A 20619-nucleotide genomic window follows, 5' to 3' on the forward strand; every position below is an offset into this window, starting at 1 on the left:
CAAATAAATGCTGTTCTTTTGAACTCTCTATTCATCAAAGAATCCTGAAAAAATAAAAAGCATTACAGTTTCCCAAAAAATTAAGCAGCAAAACTGTTTTCAACATTGATAATAATCAGAAATGATTCTTGAGCAGCAAATCGGCATATTAGAATGATTTCTGAAGATCATGTGACACTGAAGACTGGAGTAATGATGCTGAAAATACAGCTGCGCATCACAGGAATAAATTACATTGTTTGTACAGATATTTTAAATTATATTTCACAATTTTTTTACTGTATTTTTGATCAAATAAATGCAGCCTTTGTGGGCAGAAGATACTGACCACAACCTTGAATAACGGTGTGCAGAATACCGCTGCTATCACACCATTTATTAACCAAGAAAAGTGTTTTAGAGCATTTTCCATCAGTATACCACAAAAAAAGCATGTTTGCGACAGCCAGCCAGAAATGCGTTTGACACCCCTGACATGAATGTTTATTTAATGTTCAGCTTTCACCTCTGCCTTCATTTTTTCTCACCTCAACAAAGTTTCACTGTAAGCTACTTTCAGATTTATTACTGTAAAATAAAAATCCAAAATATGTTTATGTATATATCAAGCAGCACATCCCAACAGCTGAAGGAAATCAGGGGGAGTGTTTATTTCTAACATCAGTTGACACAACATTGCCCCTTATGCAAATGAAGATCTGTAGGAAGTTACCTTAGTTCAGATGGCCTTTACAATATAACCTGAATACCATACAGCCTTATATGCTCTAAAATACAAAAATATATAATTTGCATATCTGTTGTCATGTACTTTTAAAAACAGCACCAATGATAACAGACTGTAGAGAAAGCCATGCAGGCTTATATAATAATAAACTCATACACGTGTGCATTAGTGCACTGTGCTAATGAGTTTGGCTCAGATCTTAAATACTACTGTATTGTACTTTGGCAAGGGAAACATGTACTACTCAATACGTACGTCACAAAATTGGCCTGACTGTAAGACAGATGGACAGATGGTTAGTACCAAAACAAAATGTGTATTAAAACAGAACAAAAACAAACCAGTCCCAAAAATCAAATGGGGTTGACGAGGGAAGGGCATTAAAAATGACCCCCGCCCACCTGGGGGAAAAAAAAGTGTGGCAACACAAGAACAAATTCAGCCCCTGCATCTCTCTGTCTTCCCATCAGGATCTTTGGTCCTTCAGCACAATGTCATGAGGAACATGCCAAAAAACAAAAGCTGATGTTAATAGAGGAAAGTCCACGGATGGCCTGCGATGTGCTCATAAATTAACTGAAAGAAAACAAACACAAAACAAGAAAAAATGAATCAGAAAATAAAATGATGTGATGTAGAATGGAAACATGCAAATAAACTAATATGAATGTAAGCGTATCAAGAAGCTCAAACACACAAGCACGTTGTGATACAGGGAATAAATGGACGTATAATATAACTTCAGTAACTTGGTTGAGAGTTTTTTTCCATTATTATCTGATCATATTCAAACAGAAAATAACACATTTAGAATATTTTCCGGAATAGCAGTCACATTTTTATCTGAAACGTGCTGAAACAAAGCAACCTACATAATGCAAACCACATTAAGCACTCGAAACGTTCAGAATTAGAATGAAAGAGGTACATAAATTGGTCCCACTTTAGTTTAGGAACCAGTTCTCACTATTAACTCTGACTTTTGCCTCAATAAACTCCTAATTTGCTGGTTATTAATAGTTAGTAAGGTAGTTGTTAGTTATAAGAATAAGACAGAATAAGGCATTAATATGCGATTTATAAGTACTAATAAACAGCCAATATGCTAGTAATATGCATGCTAATAAACAACTAGTTAATAGTGAGAACTGGTCCTTAAAATAAAGTGTTACCCTTACGTTTATTTGTATTGTGCATTTCCAACACGCTGGCAGTTTCAGTTTAGCTTTAAATAAATTTGTTTAGGCTTGTTTATAATAAATGTCATTTATAATGAATGCCACAATAATTTATGTTTGTTTTATACTGTGTGTATTTTAGTTCAGAAATGAAAACGGTGTTTAAAATGTAAACATGGCTTTATTTACCCGTATTTCACCTAATTCTAAATGTAATGACCAGGTGTGACTTAATATAGTCATGTGCAACTTTTTACCAGAAAATATGGTATAAAAGCAGATTTCAATGGGTGGATCCACGTCAGGTACAAACCACAAAATGGATGCTCTGGAAATGTTACACGCAGATACCATCATTAACCACAAGATGGTGCTAGATAAGCTTCATTTGAGCTGCAAGAGGTCAGAACTGGCTACCGGCCTGAATTTAACTCTAATATATTTGACAAAGTTGAAAATCAATGGTTCTTGGCAAAGTGCTGGCGAATCTGCAGTGCTGCGGCAAATGAAATGATATTTTACCCAGCAGTAAGTTTGCAGTCGGAAATGAATGTGACAAGACAGAGTACCGCAACATAACGGAGAACAGCTTTCTTTTGGATCGTCTTTACTGGCAGCATTAAACGAATGTGTTTGAAACGCCATGCTACTATTCTACTCTTACTATTTCAGCAGTATTTACATTTATGCATTTAGCAGACAAGCGACTTACAGTGCATTCAGGCTATACATTTTTTTACCAGTAGGTGTGTTCCCTGGGATTTGAACCCACGACCTTTTGCGCTGCCAACGCAATGCTCTACCACTGAGCCACAGGAACAGTATAAAGTAAGTATACTGTGTGCAGTATGCAAATTGTGTGTATGCAGGCTTCTGATATCTGATGGCCAAAAGTAATATTTCGGGATGCCTTTGTGGACACCAAATATGTCAAAAATTGGCGTGACTGTCACGTCCTGGATTTTAGCTATTTATATATGCTTATATGAAGGGTTCATGATTTGGATTTCATTTCACACCAGATGTAAGAACAGCTAAATCTCTGCACTTTGAGAAAAAAAAAAAGAAGAAAGGATAAGAAGAGCAAACTCACTTTTTCTTGTCTTTGTCCTTCTTGAGGGGCTGTGAGAGCGAGAGGGTCTCGGCGGCCACCTTCCTCCTGTTGAAGGCGTTCATCTCCTCCTCCAGCTCCCGTCTCTTCTCCTCCACCTTCCTCTTCTCCTCCTGGTGCATGCGCTTCAGTTGCTCGAACTTCTCATGTAACTGAGGACAAACACACAAGTGAGCGGTATTCCTGAAAGTTATGCCAGAAGCTTTGTTTGAACCTGCACTATTTCCACTTGCATCTTGTCTAGCAGGTTTTCACTGGTCTTATTTAAAGGTCCACTGAAGTGCATTGAAACGTACAATGTGTTGATGTAATTTCAGCTGAAACAGGAAGACAAGGCGGGACATATAGCTACAGCTCCGCCCCTTTTTAAAATAGCCAATAGCATTTCGTTTACATCACAGTTCAGACAGGTCGGTTGAGCTCAGTAAAGCTGCGTTTGACAGCTTATTAGATTCTATGTGAAGCTGTTACTAAAGCAAAACAGTGATCATAATCATGCTGAGGATGTGTAGCTTGAGAGGCGAGTAATTTATGTTGGTTCATGGCACCAATGTTATCTCTTCTGCTCGTCAGTGCTGTTTCTACTGCAGAGCCTGTCTAATCATTTCTCCTCCTAATCTCATCCATATCGATATAAAATATGGCATTGTGTGTAGAATTCAAATGGGTCCGATAGGTTTTATGGCCTGTGCCGACTCGTGCATATGACCCGCTCTGTGCTATCAAGACTTCTTTCGCCCCAATGGAAAGCACATTTACACTGTCTGGATCGTTCCTTATCCACTATATAGTGCACTACGTGCCATTCACTATACAGAAAATACCAATTCTGTGAACGAGTGACCGATTTCAGGTCGCAGCTTCAGCGTGTATTTAGTGTCGGGGGCGGGACGCTTCGGATTCTTGAAAGCATTTGATTGGACAGAAAATCTGATGAGACGCTGAAGTGCAGAGTGATGTCATCAAAATCGTTGATCCATATTGGCGGAAGTGAGAGACTGCTTATATCTTGTAAATGTGAATTTTGCCATTGTTTTGGAGCAAACATATTCGTACTAAAAGCCAAAAAACTTCAATTTTGATTTCATGGGGACTTTAAGATGACTGGTTGGAGTCTGATGGTTGATGTTTTAAAGAAGAATAAACCGTACTGAGGCGGGACTAACCTCTCTCTCCTTCTCCTTCAGCTCGGCCTCTGTCTCCTTCACTTTGTTCACAAACATCTGCCGCATCCCCTCTTCCTTCCTTTGCAGGTCTCCAAGAAACTCCTTCCTTTTGGCTTCATATGTCTCCTGTAGACTGTAGAGGAAAAAAAGAATATACCATACGACAAAGAGGAAAGTGTATTAGCCGCAGCACACGTTTATAAACAACTGAATGTTATCTCTCATTGGTGAAGGCGCTAATATAGTCGTAGTAATTATAGTTATGGTTCCTGTGTGAACAGGCCTTTACCGGCATTATGCTTTGTCACCTATGGGCGGGATTTTAAAAAGGGAACAGCAGCCCAAAACAATGCTTAAATGGCCACAGTATTTCATTAACATTAATGTCACAGACAAAGTAACACTGAATTGAAAAACACTTGAGTTATTTCACCTAAAACCTGCTTGGTAATAATGTGCAGTTCACTAGGTAACGCACCTGAAAGGCTGGCTGTCTGGGTCGGTGTCTTTGAAGCCCATCTCCTCTAGTTTACAGCGCCTGTAGAGTTCGTAGTGCCTGGTGTGAGTCTGTTCTCGCAGGTCCTCCATGTTCACTCTGATCAACATCTCCCGCAGCTTTACGAAATCACAGTGACTCTCATTCTCCACTGCAATACACATGCACATGATCACCATCAATACAGATGGAAAACACGATAAACTGTCTGTCAACTACAGCTACAAGCGAAAGACTCAAACTCAGATGAATAATACCAGAACTTCTTTATCTGTCTTTGCTTTTAGTATTATGCTGTTAATTACCAAAAAATTGCTGCCCATAAGAGATTAATTATGCGTAATGTCATTACATTTTGCGACATTTATAAGTTATTTTCATTGTGTTCTGATTGATTTTTTAAAGATTACGCAACAGCAAACACACACACACACACACCATCTTTAATTACACTGATGAGTTAAATTAACTCATCAATACATCTGAAAAGTAGAATATCGAAATCCATTCAAGAGTTTAGAGTCAGTAAGAATTTTTAAAAGTTATTATATTAATTAATATTAAGAATTGTATTCAGGAAGGTCACATTAAATTAATCAAAAGTGACGAGTAAAGACATTTATGTTTCTTTTGAACTTTCTATTTGTCAAAGAAACCTAAAAAATATTAAGCAACTGTTTTCAACACTAATAAAAATACATACAAAAAAGCATTAGAATGATTTCTGAAAGATCATGTGACAAAAATAGAAAACGGCTATTTGAAATTGCAATAAAATTATAATAATTGCAATAATATTTCACAATATTTACTGAATTTATCATCAAATAAATGCAGCATTGGTGAGCACAAGAGAACCCAAAACTTTGGGACTATAAATTTTGGAAATTCTAAATTTGAGTCAAGTCATTTTAATTTAAAACAGTGTTTTGACAGCCTTACTGCATTAGTTCTGCAAGTATTGGTTTTAATTTCTATTTGACATTTTAATTCATGCAGAAACACTCTGAGAGTCACAAAGTCAACTGCTGTTCTACATGAACTGCTCTACATTGAGCATCTTTCATGCAGCACGAGTCTCATGACTAATGAGAACATTAGTCACTAATGAGAACAAAAAAAATAAATAAATAAATTCTCTCTCTTTATTTATTCCTTCTCTTTCTAGCTTGTACTTATTTGAACAATGTCTAGAAACTTGGTATCACAAGCACTTCCTGTATCTGTTTGCCTCTGTAAGAAGAATCGCTTTATGTATCCCCAAATTGTAAGTCGCTTTGGATAAAAGCGTCTGCAAAATGACTTATCTGTGGCAGAGCTCTCTCTCTCACATCTGAGAAAACACAGTAATTAGCTCCCGTCTAGAGTGGCATTTATCGCCGCTTTGATTGATGGGATTGTTTTCACATCAAAAGCATAGTAAAAATACCCCTCAACCAGCATCCGCAGGGAGAAGCAGGGTTCAAATGAAAGTCCCAGTGTGGCTGATGTACTCCAGCCCCTCGAGCATGATACTCTCCAGTGACAGAGTAATGCTCATCTATTACACCTCAACTAAAATAGCCAACACAAGAGACCAAACCGCAAGGACATTTCTGCTCCAGCTTACCTTGAACGACTCCCCACGGATACTGCCTGGCCCTCACAGTCTTATTCCCCATCTTCACCTCCTCCACACTGCCCACCACAGCAAAGGGAAGATGGGCCTAGAATAAAGACAACCAAAGGCTACATGATAAAAACATCAGTCAAGTACTAGTCGACTAGCAAAACACTACTCACAACTGACTTCATTTGCAATAATATGCACCGTAACAATAAAATGTCCTTTTTCACTGAATCCCACCGTTTCAACTGAATGCATAGTGTGTTGATATGGATACATGATGTTGAGGTGATGAGGTGAATATTAGCAAACTGAAGATGAGGTGAAGTAATTGCAAAGTGCTACAAGCAACCCTCTATGCACACCTTGACAATAAATTTCCTTGCCATTGGCTAGTAATTTTTTTGTTTACTCAACAGACTAAATATATAGTCCTGAAATTGCTATGATTGACAGTGATAACTGCAGCAACAGACGAGAAAACATTTGACAAACCTGTTAAAACAGACTTGTGCATTAAGTGTCGTAGTATAAATGCAGACTAATAGACTTGCAACAGCAACAAAGACAAGAATAAAAAAGTCTGTGCTGGCTGAATACATTTCACATCTTCTACAGTTAAAGATTTAAAAGATTAACTCTTTTTCATGTGTCCTCTGTAAAGCAACATTTAAAAATATTTGATATTTTTAATTGTTTTTTAAATGTTTAAAGGTCTTTAATGCATTATTTACATCTAACAATTATTAGCATTAATAATTAACTTATTTAATTCGCTTTGTATTTTCAAATAGTTGAATAATTAACCCTTCTAAGCTGCTGGAGTCTGGGCTTATTTTTTTCTTCATCCTTCATCTAAATGGCATGAGACTTTGTGACTTTTCCTGCACTTGCTATTCTTCATACTTCAGTACAATAAAATGTCGTTTGTTATAATGGTCATTTTATAATCCACAAAACGTGTTAAAAGAACTATACTGGGGAGTGGAAATAGAAAATGAGCTACTACGTGGTTCTCTGCAGCCAGTTTCATTTTAAAAGTGTTTGTTTTCCACCAGATGACAGAAATCATCATGTTATCTCTATGAATGAAAATGAGAAATGCAGATCTTTTTTTAAAGTGAATTTTACTGCATAACTCTAAAGTAAAAAAATGAAATAAAGTGTTTAAAATATTACATGTGTAAAATATAAAAATGTTTTACAATTATTTTATTGTCTGGGTCGCTTTACTTCACTTTATTGTTCAGCCTTGGCTGAAAATTGGTCTTTGGTCTCACTTAACATACAACAATGACAAAGGCTTTAGAACATAAGGCACAGCACTTTTCAGATGATTAAAACTAAATCTATTTTTTCTGGAAAATGTGGTCAGAGTATGAGTAAAGGCTGGAATACACTACATGACTTTTCCCCAGATTTTTGCCCTGATTTACAGTCTGGAGAAGTTGACGCTAGTTGGCGAAAGTTAAAGGCAGTCTGCAGATTTGAGTTGACAGATTTCATAGAAAATCACGTAGTGTATGATGGTCACAGACTCCAATTTTTTAGCTTCAGACTATGAATCTATCCAGTCGGAGGATATCAAACATGTGTGATATTTTCAGCCGATTTTAGAACAAACTGTTTTCAAGATACATTACAAGTTTGTTGAGATCGGAACGATTTTAAAGTCTGGTAGTGTGTGATCCTCAGTCGTTTAGTTTTTCCTCTGTGACTATTTACAAACTCGGTAAGTGTATGATGTCTAGCATTTTAAACTCTGTTCAGATTTTGTGTCCTGTATTCAAGCCTTAAATGCAAATGTTTTTTTATTGCTGATTTTAAATCTTGTGTTAAGGCATAGTCACTATTTTTAATGAAATAAACTACATTAAAGCATGTATTGTTAGTTGAAACCACTCTTGGTGATAAAAGACAATATGCCACAAAAAAGAAAATTATATCATCAAAGTTGATATGTGAATGAGAGCCTAAATTAAATCTGTTCATCATATAAAGCAATAGTGTCACTTCAGAAGACTTAGATTAAACATATGGACATTTGTCGGCACTGATGGCCTCGTGGGCAGTGGGCTAGTTAATGTAGCACTGTTACGATTTGGGCTTCCCAAGTTCGGGTCCCGGCTCACGGACCTTCCTGTCCACCTACTGTCCTATCTAAATAAAGGCATAAAACGCCAAAAATAAATCTTAAAAAAACAAAACATATAGACATGTTTGTGCATATCACTTACATTAGCTATAAACTTAATTTTTATTACATAAAAAATGTAATAAAAAAAAAAGCAATGAAATACACATTCACATCTGGAACCGAATTCAACTCGTACTTTGTGTCTTTATGTGGTTTATGTCTATGATAAGACTCACGTTCATAGAGGAGTTGATTTCTGTCACTGCTTCGTCGTCTGTGGGAAACTGGTAGATCTGAACACCGTTGCTAACCAGCTCGCTCATAATTTTGATCTTGAACTTGTGTAGCTCGCTCTTGGAAATCGTGTCAGCTTTAGCGATAATGGGGATGATGTTCACCTAAAAAAAAAAAAAAAAAATACATTTCACATTATATGTCTACGTTCTAGCTCCATGTCTGGCAAGCTTGTAGTTAGATTATAAACGAGCCGGGCTAGAATAAAACATGCAATTAAAGATCTCGTGCTAAATATGACACCAGTAATAAATCAGGCAACATGTGTTTAACTGAGATTCCTAAATGAACTAACAGGCCACAACTGTGACTTTAAAATAGACAACTTGTTTCTTCCATGTGAGACAATCTGATGATAACTGTGATGAAAATTGTGATGAAAATATGAAAAAACGTCTGTCATTTATTCACGCTCATGTTGTTTCAAACCAGTATGATTTTCTTTCTTCTGTGGAACATTAAAGAAGATATGTTGAGAAATGTCTGTTTTTTTTGTCCATACAATTGAAGTAATTGGTTGAAGGGCTGAGGTGGGTCAGAGCTGGCTTAATTTAGTCTGGCTTTCATGCAGCATTACCTCTTTACACAGATTTTGAGCAGATTTTGTTTGTTTACAGGAGCAAAGGAAGCAAAGTTTCCTTACTTTAGCAAAGGAAAACCAGTCTCCTCTTAGCTTATATCGAAATCCTCCGACATTCTTCTTTACAAATCCTCGTTTTGTACTTCTAATTAGTGTCCGTTGTTTTGTTTCGATCTCTCCGCGTGTGTCACTTCTGAGCGGCGCATGCGCAAAGCTGACCTCATACGTCATTCCCCCGGAACTGCTTCCGTTTAAAACAGTGAGCGCAAGCTAGATTCAAGTGATTATTACGTTTTGAATATGGATATTTTTCTTACAAAAACGCATCGATTCGCTACAGGAGGCCTTTGTTCACCCCCCGGACCTGTGTGAGACACTTTTTTGTGGAAGGGTCATTTTTATTTCACGTCATTTGAACCGAAGCACTGCAACACCCGCTGAGTACAACGATAGAGCTTGAAAGATCAAAGACAATTTTTAATATAACTCTGACTGGATTCGTCTGAAAGAAGAAAGTCATATACACCTAGGATGACTTGAGGGTGAGTAATTTATGGGCTAATTTAAATGTTTGGGTGAACTAACCCTTTAAGTGACTTCAGTGTCTTACTGTGAGCAAAGCTCAAAGTTAATAAAATCAACTCTAATTTGCAGTACAAATACCTTACAAATTACAAATGCACATGCTTTCTATAGAACGCTTGTGATCATGTGACATCTAACAGCAGACAGAAAAACGAAGCATTTCCTAGGCCTAATGTGTATATGTGTTCATGGGGCCACATCATTACCAACCATCTGTGCATCTCCTAAAAAACAGAAACCCCAAGCTCTACTGTCATTCACGTCACTCTCTGATGAAATGAAAAATTGATTGGCTCTTTTTCCACTGGACAGAGAGAAGCCCCTGCCCACTGTCCTACATTTCCACATATTTAAGGATTATCAATACATCAGTACAGCATTATTGACATCCTGTATACACACACAAAAATGATAGCAAAAAAGATGGTCATTCATGGCTTTAGCAGCAAAAGAAATCTGAATGTAACAGTCAAATACAATTTCTAAATATGAAAATATTTTATGTATGTTTAATAATAATAAATTTAATGTTTTCCATTCACACTGTTGTTTTTTTGACCCGGCCAACTTAAATGTTATATTACTATAATATCGATGAAGATTATGTTTATTACTAGCAAAGACCTGGCAATACAATTATAATCTTATAATTTACAATTTTTTACAATTTTATACCAATATCGGGGATCTGAATCGTTATTGAATTGCCTCAAACTCCTAATTTGCTGCTTATTAATAGTTAGTAAGGTAGTTGTTCGTTTCGGTATGGGGCAGGATTGATGGATCTAAAATATGATTATGCAGAATAAGACATTAATATGTGCTTTACAATACTAATAAACAGCCAATATGCATGCTAATAAGCAACTAGTTAATAGTGAGAATTGGTAACTAAAGTGTTACAGAGATGAAAAAATTTCATAAAAAATGTCAAACAAGCTTTAAAAACATTTTTCTCATTTCTTATATATGTCAAAGACAAACATAATTTGGAATTATTCAATGTTTTTAAAATTCATGAGTGGTGAGGGGGGTTTGCATAAGTAATGCATCTAGTATTTAATCAAGAAAAGCCTTGCAGTCTAGCAGTATGGACGATCAGTAAGGAAAATAATCAGTCATTTGATGATGTTTTACTATCTTGAGCATTTTTATAATATTGTACAATATACTGTTTTTTTTAAATGATTCAGCATTTTGATAACATATATGGCTTTTGTAACTGTCGTATAATATTACACATTGTGAGCACTGGCTGAAAACCACACTCAGACTTAAGAGTAAATATTGTGCAAAAATAAATGTTCATTTAATGTCAGCAATTCATGTACATATAATTTTCACAATAATATCATTATTTTATAATCAGCCAATTAGATTCAGCTGCGGCCTAGCGGTTTACTCACATGCTACTGGATGATGCCTGCAATGAAGTAAAACAAATCTTCATAAAACTTTTTAAAGCTAACAGACAGTGTCATGCAGAATATTTACTAGTTAACCAGTGATCTGCACTTACCTTGCTGTCCAACTTCTTCATGGTGACTAAGTCCAAGGACTTGAGCGAGTGTCCCGTAGGAGAGATGAAGTAGAGGCAGATGTGGATTCTGGTGTCGTGGTAATTGAATAGAGAACGCTTTATTTTCAGCTCTTCCTGCAGGTAGTTTTCAAACTGTGTGTCGATATAGTGCACAATGGGTTTATAGCTGAGAAAAACACATTGCAAGAAATCAGGGACTGCGATATGCATTAACTTATTAGCATCAATATTTGAGAGAATTTTTATACATGTTATCTCTTCTAATGAAATCAAGACATTTTGTGAGAATGAGAGAGTCTTGTGTAGAGTCTTGACCGGACCGTGTTTACACTGCCTGACCTGGTCCCTTGACTTCTTGGCCAGTTTTCCCTGCATGCATTGCTTGTAAGCTTTCAAAGCCTACACGGTCTCATTCTGGATGCATTTTTCCCAAAAGATGCAATGTCTGGCACCGTTCCCAACTACATCAAACAGGCTGCAAGTCTCTCTGCCTGTCTGTCCATCTTTACAGCCAATATTCAGAGGGTTAGAAGGCACATTCTAGCAATCAATGTTTATTTTTTTCTTCTCACCAAACCGTCAGTGAAAGGAGGAACTTTCTCAAGAAATTCTTGGTCAAAGAGAGGGTCAATCTGAATATTATAAGAAATGTTTTATTTTCTAATTGTTCTAAATGAGATTTGCAAGCCTGTAACATTTGGGACATGCCTAAAATTTGATTTAAAACATTAAAATTAAGTTTTATTAAAAAAAAAAAATTATGCTGCCACTGTGTTGCTTCGTAGTTACTGATAAACATATATTTCCCTATACAATAAATATATAAAACTTTATTTGATCAATTTTCTTACAATTTTGGCAACAAGGTTGAAAGGTAGAGCTTGATGAATGCAGTAAACATTACTTTTCATGCTTATTCGAGTTTTCAGAATGAGAGCATGTGAGGGTGTCATTTCAAAATACATTAACAAACTGCTTCGTTTATAGCTAGGGCTGGGTGATATGGCCAAAAATATTATTGCAATATGCAATATCAACACAATATCAATATTTATCATGATAGTCATTTACCATTAATGGGGAAGGAAATGCTTTCCACATGTTTGTTAGACCTTGAGAATGAGTGTAAATGTAATTTGTTTGTTCACAATTAAACTCCACAGAGCTCCCTTTTAATTTAGGGCCCCATGAATCTGTTTTAATTCCGCCTATGTCATGTGACCTTTCCAACGTGATTACATAATGCGTGAAGTCACGGACGCACATCTCAGAGCTAGTGCGAGATGAGCAATTGTGGTTAAAAATATAATCTTTTTTTTTTTTTTAGAAAATGACCGATTGTTTCGCGTGTAGATCATCGTGTAGAGCTCTTTGAAGCTGCACTGAAACTGTGATTTGGACCTTCAGCCCGTTGGTCCCCACTGAAGTCCATTATATGGAGAAAAATCCTGGAATGTTTTCCTCAAAAACCTTAATTTCTTTTCGACTGAAGAAAGACATGAACATCTTGGATGATGTGGGGGTGAGTAAATTATCAGGACATTTTTATTCTAGAAGTGAACTAATCCTTTAATAAAACTTTTAATTTAATTAATCTTTAAAAATGATAAAAGATTCTAATTAAATGAAAACAATTAATTTACAACAAAACATTGCACCTTATTCTTCAACGCAAAAGTAAGCCTATGGGCGAGACTTGCGGTTCATTAGCCGCTGTAGGGAAATAACGAGAAGAATAACAAAGTGCAGAAAACGGTAAAACTGTTTGCACTACAAACCAGTGTGTTCATAATTAAGATAATACATTTAAATAATATGGTAAGACACACCAATATGCAATATCAAGCAGCAAAACGAGCGGTTTTATACAGCTAAAAATAGCTGGAAGCGAATGAGACCGGAAGCCAGACACATAAAATTTACCACGCCCACTCTTACGGGAAAAATAAGGTGGATAAATTAATGAAAAGATACCTTGGTTGTATGATATTCCTTAAAAATATTATTATTTTTATTATTACTACTACTATTTTAGAATTACATTTTAGTATACAATTGTAATATATTTCTGTCATAATTTCTTTAAGTTAAACAGGACTTTTATTTTGATGGGTTGTCGTAAAGGACTTTCAGTTTCAGTGTGTATTGATGGTAGTTTCTCTCAGATGAAGCGGAGTACAGCTGCTGAAGTGACTCTCAGAGTAGCTCTGGAGATGAAGTTCACGTGTTCAAGTCCTCGTATATTGAGACGCAGGCGCTGAAATCACAGTGAGCGTCACGCATGTTTGAGTTTGTGTATCAGACGAAACCATTCACATTCATTCACACAGAGACACGCAGAGTTAGCCTATTAGCGTCAAGCACTGACTGGCTGTTGTCACATTTATTTCTGCTGTTAGATTAATCCATATTGAGTAAAAATGTTATCAACAATTTTTATTGTGACTCAATATGATATTATTTTATCGCCCAGCCCTAATTATAGCAAATGTTTTTATTAACAGGTCAAGTGACTAACCAAAGCATGTGGGTCCATCTAACAGATTTATTTGTATCTAATCATTGGTTTCTCAGTGCAACCTTCCAAAACAATGATTCTGGTCTAAGCAGTAAGCAGTTTTTGTACCTTTCTTCTTTGTTGATCTGGTCCCCAAAGCCCACCGTGTCGACGATAGTCAGTTTTAGGTGGACGTTGCTCTCTTGCAAGTCGTATGTTCTGGGCCGCAGGTAAACACCGTTTTGGTAATGGCTGGCCTCCTCATTTTCAAACATGGTGTTAAAAAGGGTGTTCATTAATGTCGACTTGCCGATGCCCGTCTCACCTGACGTTAAGAGAATGACTGATTAGCATTTCTACTACAAGATCAGATGTTGAGCTAGCGTAGAGTTTAAACGGGCTGTTAATAGTTGCTTACCCACACAGAGGATGTTGCAGCAGAAACCCTGAGTCACCGATTTACTGACCAGCTGATCGGGCAGACTGTCAAAGCCGACATGACCACCAAGGCTGAGGTTACGCTTTTCTTCATTCTATGGAGGAATCAGAGATTTAGTCCTTGAGGTTGACATGGACTGAAATAAATAAGGCTCACATAAAGGACAAGGCAACAATAAGTTTGAATGAATGAATATAACTTAATGCAATTGTGGAAAATGAGTGATGGTGTACTGGTCAAGCCAATAAATCAGCAACGATTGGGCCATTTTGATTAGCAATGACTGATAGCCATGCTCGCTTGGACAAAAAAAAAAGTGTTACTGCTCCTCTGTCATTCCTAATATCCTTGTCAATGAATAATGCACATTTTGTCTTATATTATTATTATTCAGAAAATATTTTTATGATGTCGTGCATGTACATGTTCAATTACTAGAACAAAATAGTTTTAGCTGATATCACATACAAAGGCTTTATTTTAGCTACCATCCCCACTTTCTAGATATTAGACATTTCTAGATATTTGTATCAATATCAGCCACCAAAAACTCACATCGGTTGACTAATGAGGGCTTAGGTTATATTTTATAGCATTTTGTGTTATTATAGGTATTTGGCTGATTAAGCTGATATTTGTGTGCAGAATATGAGATTTTTTTTTCATGTGGATCAAACAAGCAAAACTTAATTTCCAGGTTTTAAAACTACGGTTTTATTTGACTTAAAGCATGCAGTTTCATTTATTGTCAATGCCATTTTTTGTTTAAAAAAAGGCCAAGCAGTATATGTTTTTAATATCAGCAATAACATAAAAAAAAAAAAAAATTCTGTTAATCACCGTAAGTGAACATACACAAATGCCTCTTGCCTCAACATACAAACTTGACTCCAACACGCATCTATTTTATACTTCACAATTTCTATTGACAAAAGAAGTTTGAATTGACAGCAGCTTTATTTCTGCTTTGGCCACACTTAATAAAATAGCTTTGACAATCTAAAGTAACAGGCAGACGGTAATCAAAGAGTTGCAATGTAACAGAAGTAGCATCAGATCTTTTCTCTTGTATTGTGAAACAGATTATCGAAAAGAAACAATTGCGGGGCTGGACTTATGCATCAGTTCTATGCATCGGTTGTTGATTGGATGGATGCAATTGATTGTAAGAAATAGGTAGGATTTAAGAAGACTAAATGATTGGAGAAGTTTAGCATACTTCATCAGAGAGAAGTCTCATTTCATCGAAAAGGTTAAGACATTTTGATTAAACATTATACGGTGAAACGGTTTTAAAGAAGTGAAACATGCATGAAAGAATCTATGACAGGCATATAGAAAGCAGCTATGCATTTCACGCCGACTTTAAACCATTCTACACTATCAGTCATTCAAAGCATTTCTCAAATTAAAATCCTATAATTCAGCACCAAACAAATCTAAAAACCCACTAAAAGGCTTTCATCACACTAATGAGTTCCCTTAAACTGTGAAATCAATGCGCTCCTCCCTTGTCTGGCTTTGTCTTCTTCCCCAATGCAGGGCGCATATTTGGTGAATGATGTCACGGAGACGATCACTATGCACACTACTGAGGGAAGCAGCAGTTCTGCTGGCGTAACACGCATTAAGAACAAAAGGAATTCTGGCTGAAAAAAATGGCACCGACCCCTGTGTCATTTCAAAGCTGAGGCACTAAAGAGGAGATCCAGCATTAGGAGGTGAAGGGGAAATGGCTGAAAGCGTTTTTGGAAAACAAGCAGTCTGGAGGGAGGGAAAAAAAAAAAAAAAAACACTTGGGAAGGCTTGAACAATGCCCATACAGGGGCTGATAGCAAATGCCCCCGCCGCAGGGGAAACATTTCCCCTCAGGAGGCAGTAGATCAAGAGGAAATGGAGCAGCATTTGGGCCACACAACAATATTTTCTCAACCCGCCCTCACAGTGACAGGCCGAATTCATGCACGCTGACAGAACACTGAGAGCTGTGTGCAAATTGAGGAACATTCCATGCGTTATTTTGCAAAAGAATCACCCCATCCACAAACACTTAAAAAAACAATCGCTCCAAACATCACTGATTTACATTCTTCTTTAAGAGAGATATTTTGAATAATGTACTGGTTGCAGTTTTCCATTTCTAAGCTTCAAAACAGTTCATAAAATTACTAATGACCATGGCTTCATCTGGATCACATTACTAGATTTGGAAAATGATGAGGGATCCTTTGGGTGAACACTTTCTCAAGACAAATTAGATTTGAATTTCCATCATTTGGACCAGCAGCTAATAAGATGATGATTTAAAACTATAACTCTGCAGGGAACAGTGACGCCATGCATGAACAATCTGTGTTGTCCTAGACTCCATTATAGATTGTCTAAGGCAGATGGGCACTCAGAATGACAGTGGAGAAGAGCCAAATTGGGACGGCTCCATTCTCACCCCCTACATACACCTGAACATGTGCGCTTCAGCAAACTGACACAACCCTCATCGGAAATTTCGCTGGCATCCCATCTGATATGAAGGGAGGAGGGGCCGACGTGGGGAAGAATGCAGATGGTCTAGGTTTTTTTTTTTTTCGCAGTATGGCATCAACAAAAAGCAGACTGGGTTTTATCTGCTTTTTCTATAAGAGATCTCCAGCAACTGCGTGCACAAACACAACTGACTGAGTAGTTGCATGTCATCTTAAATCTGAAGACAAGTGTAAAGTTTTGTATTTAATACTCTACTCTAATAAATTACAGTACAAACACATGACACCCTTAAGGCCTTTATGTTCTTGCCAAATAGGGTCTTATATCTTTCAAATCACGTGATGTTGGTGTTTATTAATGTCAGTGGCATCTAAGCATGAACAGGATGTTGACTCATCGCAAAACACATATAGCTTTATATAACAGTAACTACATCAGCCCTGCCCTGAAACTAGAGTATGATACAATAAATGAAATTAACGTTGAACAGGACCGTCCTGTTCTTAGCATCCTTCAGTAAGAAGACTGCACTATAGAAAGATATTTGAGATTAGAAGGGATAGTTCCAGAAATGTAAATTATTGTAAATTATTATTTATTATTAAATGTAAAATGTAAATTATTAACTAAGATCTTAGAGCTATGGTAGTGAGCTCGACAGCCCAGTCACTTACACTATTCAGCAAATTTCCATAAGTCATCAGAACATTATGAGGGCGTGTAAATGATGACAGAATTGTAATTTTTGGGTGAACGGTCCCTTAAAGCTTTTTTTTTTTTTTGCCCATTATATAATTAGAATTAAAACTGACCCTCCACAGCTCAATGCAGTTGATCAATATGGCGCCTAAAACCACACAAACCTCTAATCAAAAGGCATTAACTGTGAGAGCACACTTACATTTCATTCAGCCAATAGCTCAACGTATTGTTAAAACAATGCTTGTATTCAAAGTTTAGAGTCTAACGGTGACTTTTACAGCAATGCACCATGTTTCACTTCCACAGCACATACAAACTATTATCTAGCCTTCTCAAACCCAAACAATCAAGAGGGCTTCCTCAAAATTAGGAGTGGAAAAGTAATTCCCTGAGCATTCCCAAGCATCCATCCTGGACAATCAGTACTCTTAACACATCTACGTTAACGTCACTCAAAACACAAAGTTAATAAACCTGCTTAAAGGATTAGTTCACTTCCAGAATAAACATTTCCTGATCATTTACTCACATCCATGTAATCCAAGATGTCCATGTCCTTCTGTCTTCAGTCGCAAAGAAATTAAGGTTTTTGAGTAAAACATTCCAGGCTTTTTCTCCGTATAATGGACCTCAATGGGGACCAATAGGCTGAAGGTCCAAATTGCAGTTTCAGTGCAGCTTCAAAGAGCTCTACACGATCCCAGCCGAGGAATAAGAGTCTTATCTAGCAAAACCATTGCTCATTTTCTTTAAATAATTATATACTTTTTAACCACAATTGCTCATCTTGCACTAGCTGGACTTCATGCATGATGTAATCACATTGGAAAGGTCACGAGTGTTGAAGGTGAAGGTAAGAAAACGATGTCGGGCAGTTTTGAAGTTGGAGGAGAAAATGAGATGGAGTTTTCCGTCCTACCCTTCCTTTCTGAACCGGAGTACACAGACGAAGAGCTAACCATGACCTTTCCAATCTGATTACGTAATGAGTGAATTTGCAGACGCGCATCGCGGAGCCAGTGCAAGATGAGCATTTGTCGTTAAAAAGTATATACATTTTAATTTTTTTAAGAAAATGAGCGATGGTTTTGCTAGATAAGAGCCTTATTCCTCGGCTGGGATCGTGTAGAGCTCTTTGAAGCTGCACTGAAACTGCAATTTGGACCTTCAGCCCATTGGTCCCCATTGAAGTCCATTATATGGAGAAAAATCCTGGAATGTTTTACTCAAAAACCTTAATTTCTTTGCGACTTTAGACAGAAAGACATGAACATCTTGGATGACATGGGGGTGAGTAAATTATCAGGAATTTTTTATTCTGGAACTGAACTAATCCTTTAAACTCCCAAAGGTAGGATGGACTGCCACGGTTTTTCTGGTGAAGCTTGTTGACCAAGGAAGTCTTGCTTAAGGACATTAAGAAAGATGAAGGAAGTTAAGAAGCCTGCTGGGGGACACCAGATTACCAGCATCCAAAACAAAGGTCTTTTCAGCAAGGTGGCTTATCAACAGCATCCTGCTTCGTGGCATTTACACAGACTGAAATCTTACTGCATTCTTGTAATCTTCTTAACCTTCACACCATCAACCAGATTCTCAAATATTCCAAAGATCCCATAGTTTGACCGTAGGACCTTCAGATATCCCTTTTTGTCGCTCTTATCTGTGATCTCAAACTGAAGGGCCACATGTTGGCCCCAAACTTTACAAACAGCTGCGAGAATAAATACAGCCGTTCACTGTTGTAGTGATGTTTCAATTGGGATTCGGGAGCAGTAAAACACTAAAGATGTCAACAAAGCGGTAATAGAGTGAACATGTTGCCTTCAAAAGCAATCACGTGCCGCAATCTTGCATACCACTGAAATACTCCAACAGTAACCCGAAATCTGTTCTGTAGCGTAAATAAAGATGATTACAAGTAACATTCAGTAGACTGTGAAAATACGTTTTTCGTTCACAAACAATGTAGAAATACCTTATATGGCTAGAATAAGCCTATTAAGACAGATAATACACCTGTAGTAAACATACACACACGGCAAAGCAGTAAATAAACAACGTTAGACTGCACTACTGGTCAATGTAGACAGAGTCCGTTGGGCTAAGCTAGAGTAGCGCTCGTGCTAGTCCCACTTCATTACAGAAAACCTGTAAAGACTGAGTGAAAACGGAAAACAGGAAGTAAGAACTGACTGGAAAGGGTACTTACAGAAAATATGTCTACATCCGTGGCCGCCATAATGAGGAATGTATGTGTTTAGATAAGGCGAAAGGGAGCTGCCTGCCTGCCTTCGTCTCTCTCACCGTCTGCTGGAGAATTTACGAACCGTACTATAGTGAAGGCAGTGCTTATGAATTTAAATGACGCAATGTGACGTTGTGCGCTGATTGGCTGAAAGGCAGAACCAAGGAATCTGACCACGCCCAGAGCCGTTTGGTTTCCAACGGCTCTTGAATATTAATTAGGTGACGTGCCTGGACCGTTCAGGATGATTATGTAGCAGGTTGAGACGACTTCATTAATATTCATGAGACAATATTTCGCCATACTAGGATTCATAATTTCACAAAAAGCATTAGCTCAATATGGCTTCTTCCTGGAAACTCCTACTGACTTCAGGAATGTCTTTTCTTAAGACATGGCAAGGTAGAGCTTCTAGCTAAATAAAGAAATATGCAAGTAATTATCATTCATAATGACTTCAATCCGTTTAATGACATGCATAATATTCGTTCAAACACTCGCATGGGAGAGTACATGCAATTTACAGATTGTAGATTTTTATAATTTTAGAATTATTATTATTATGGATATGATTTTATTTTAAATTATTTAACAATTAAACACTAACTAGCTACGCTGAATACCTTTATCCTTGACAAATAATGCTAAAATAAATAAAATACTTTATTTAGGTGTGTTCTTAAACTTTTGCACAGCCCCGCCCCCACTCACGTCTTACTTTTTTATTTACATGACGTGTCGCTGCATTCATTCCGGAAGACAGGTAAGAGCTGGCTACAGCCCAGGTGTGCTCGAGAGACGTGTGTTAATGTTCCAGACGTATTAAGAA

The 20619-nt window shown here is 37.0% G+C and overlaps 1 protein-coding gene across 1 annotated transcript; it reads right to left on the minus strand.

The window, feature by feature from the left end:
* Positions 1–626: 626 nt before the first annotated feature.
* On the minus strand, positions 627–19858 carry LOC107692960 (septin-8-A-like). Its single transcript, XM_016492173.1, has 10 exons — positions 19755–19858; positions 14336–14450; positions 14047–14242; positions 11400–11586; positions 8658–8819; positions 6288–6384; positions 4661–4829; positions 4183–4315; positions 2999–3168; positions 627–1303 (listed from the first exon to the last, which is right to left on the minus strand). The coding sequence occupies exons 1-10, from the start codon at positions 19782–19784 to the stop codon at positions 1300–1302; spliced, it is 1263 nt and encodes a 420-aa protein (XP_016347659.1). The 5' UTR covers positions 19785–19858; the 3' UTR covers positions 627–1299.
* Positions 19859–20619: the final 761 nt, after the last annotated feature.

The sequence above is a fragment of the Sinocyclocheilus anshuiensis genome, unplaced genomic scaffold (genome assembly GCF_001515605.1).
Source record: "Sinocyclocheilus anshuiensis isolate Anshui unplaced genomic scaffold, SAMN03320099.WGS_v1.1 scaffold658, whole genome shotgun sequence".
Taxonomy (NCBI): domain Eukaryota; kingdom Metazoa; phylum Chordata; class Actinopteri; order Cypriniformes; family Cyprinidae; genus Sinocyclocheilus; species Sinocyclocheilus anshuiensis.

Excerpts from the sequence above, each read along its gene's own strand:
- LOC107692960 (XM_016492173.1), bottom strand. The coding sequence starts at position 19,784 with ATGGCGGCCACGGATGTAGACATATTTTCT. Across the intron at positions 8,820-11,399 it reads TGAAGAAGTTGGACAGCAAG|GTGAACATCATCCCCATTAT; the intron begins GTAAGTGCAGAT and ends TTTTTTTTTTAG. Across the intron at positions 3,169-4,182 it reads TGAAGGAGAAGGAGAGAGAG|TTACATGAGAAGTTCGAGCA; the intron begins GTTAGTCCCGCC and ends GTTTGTCCTCAG.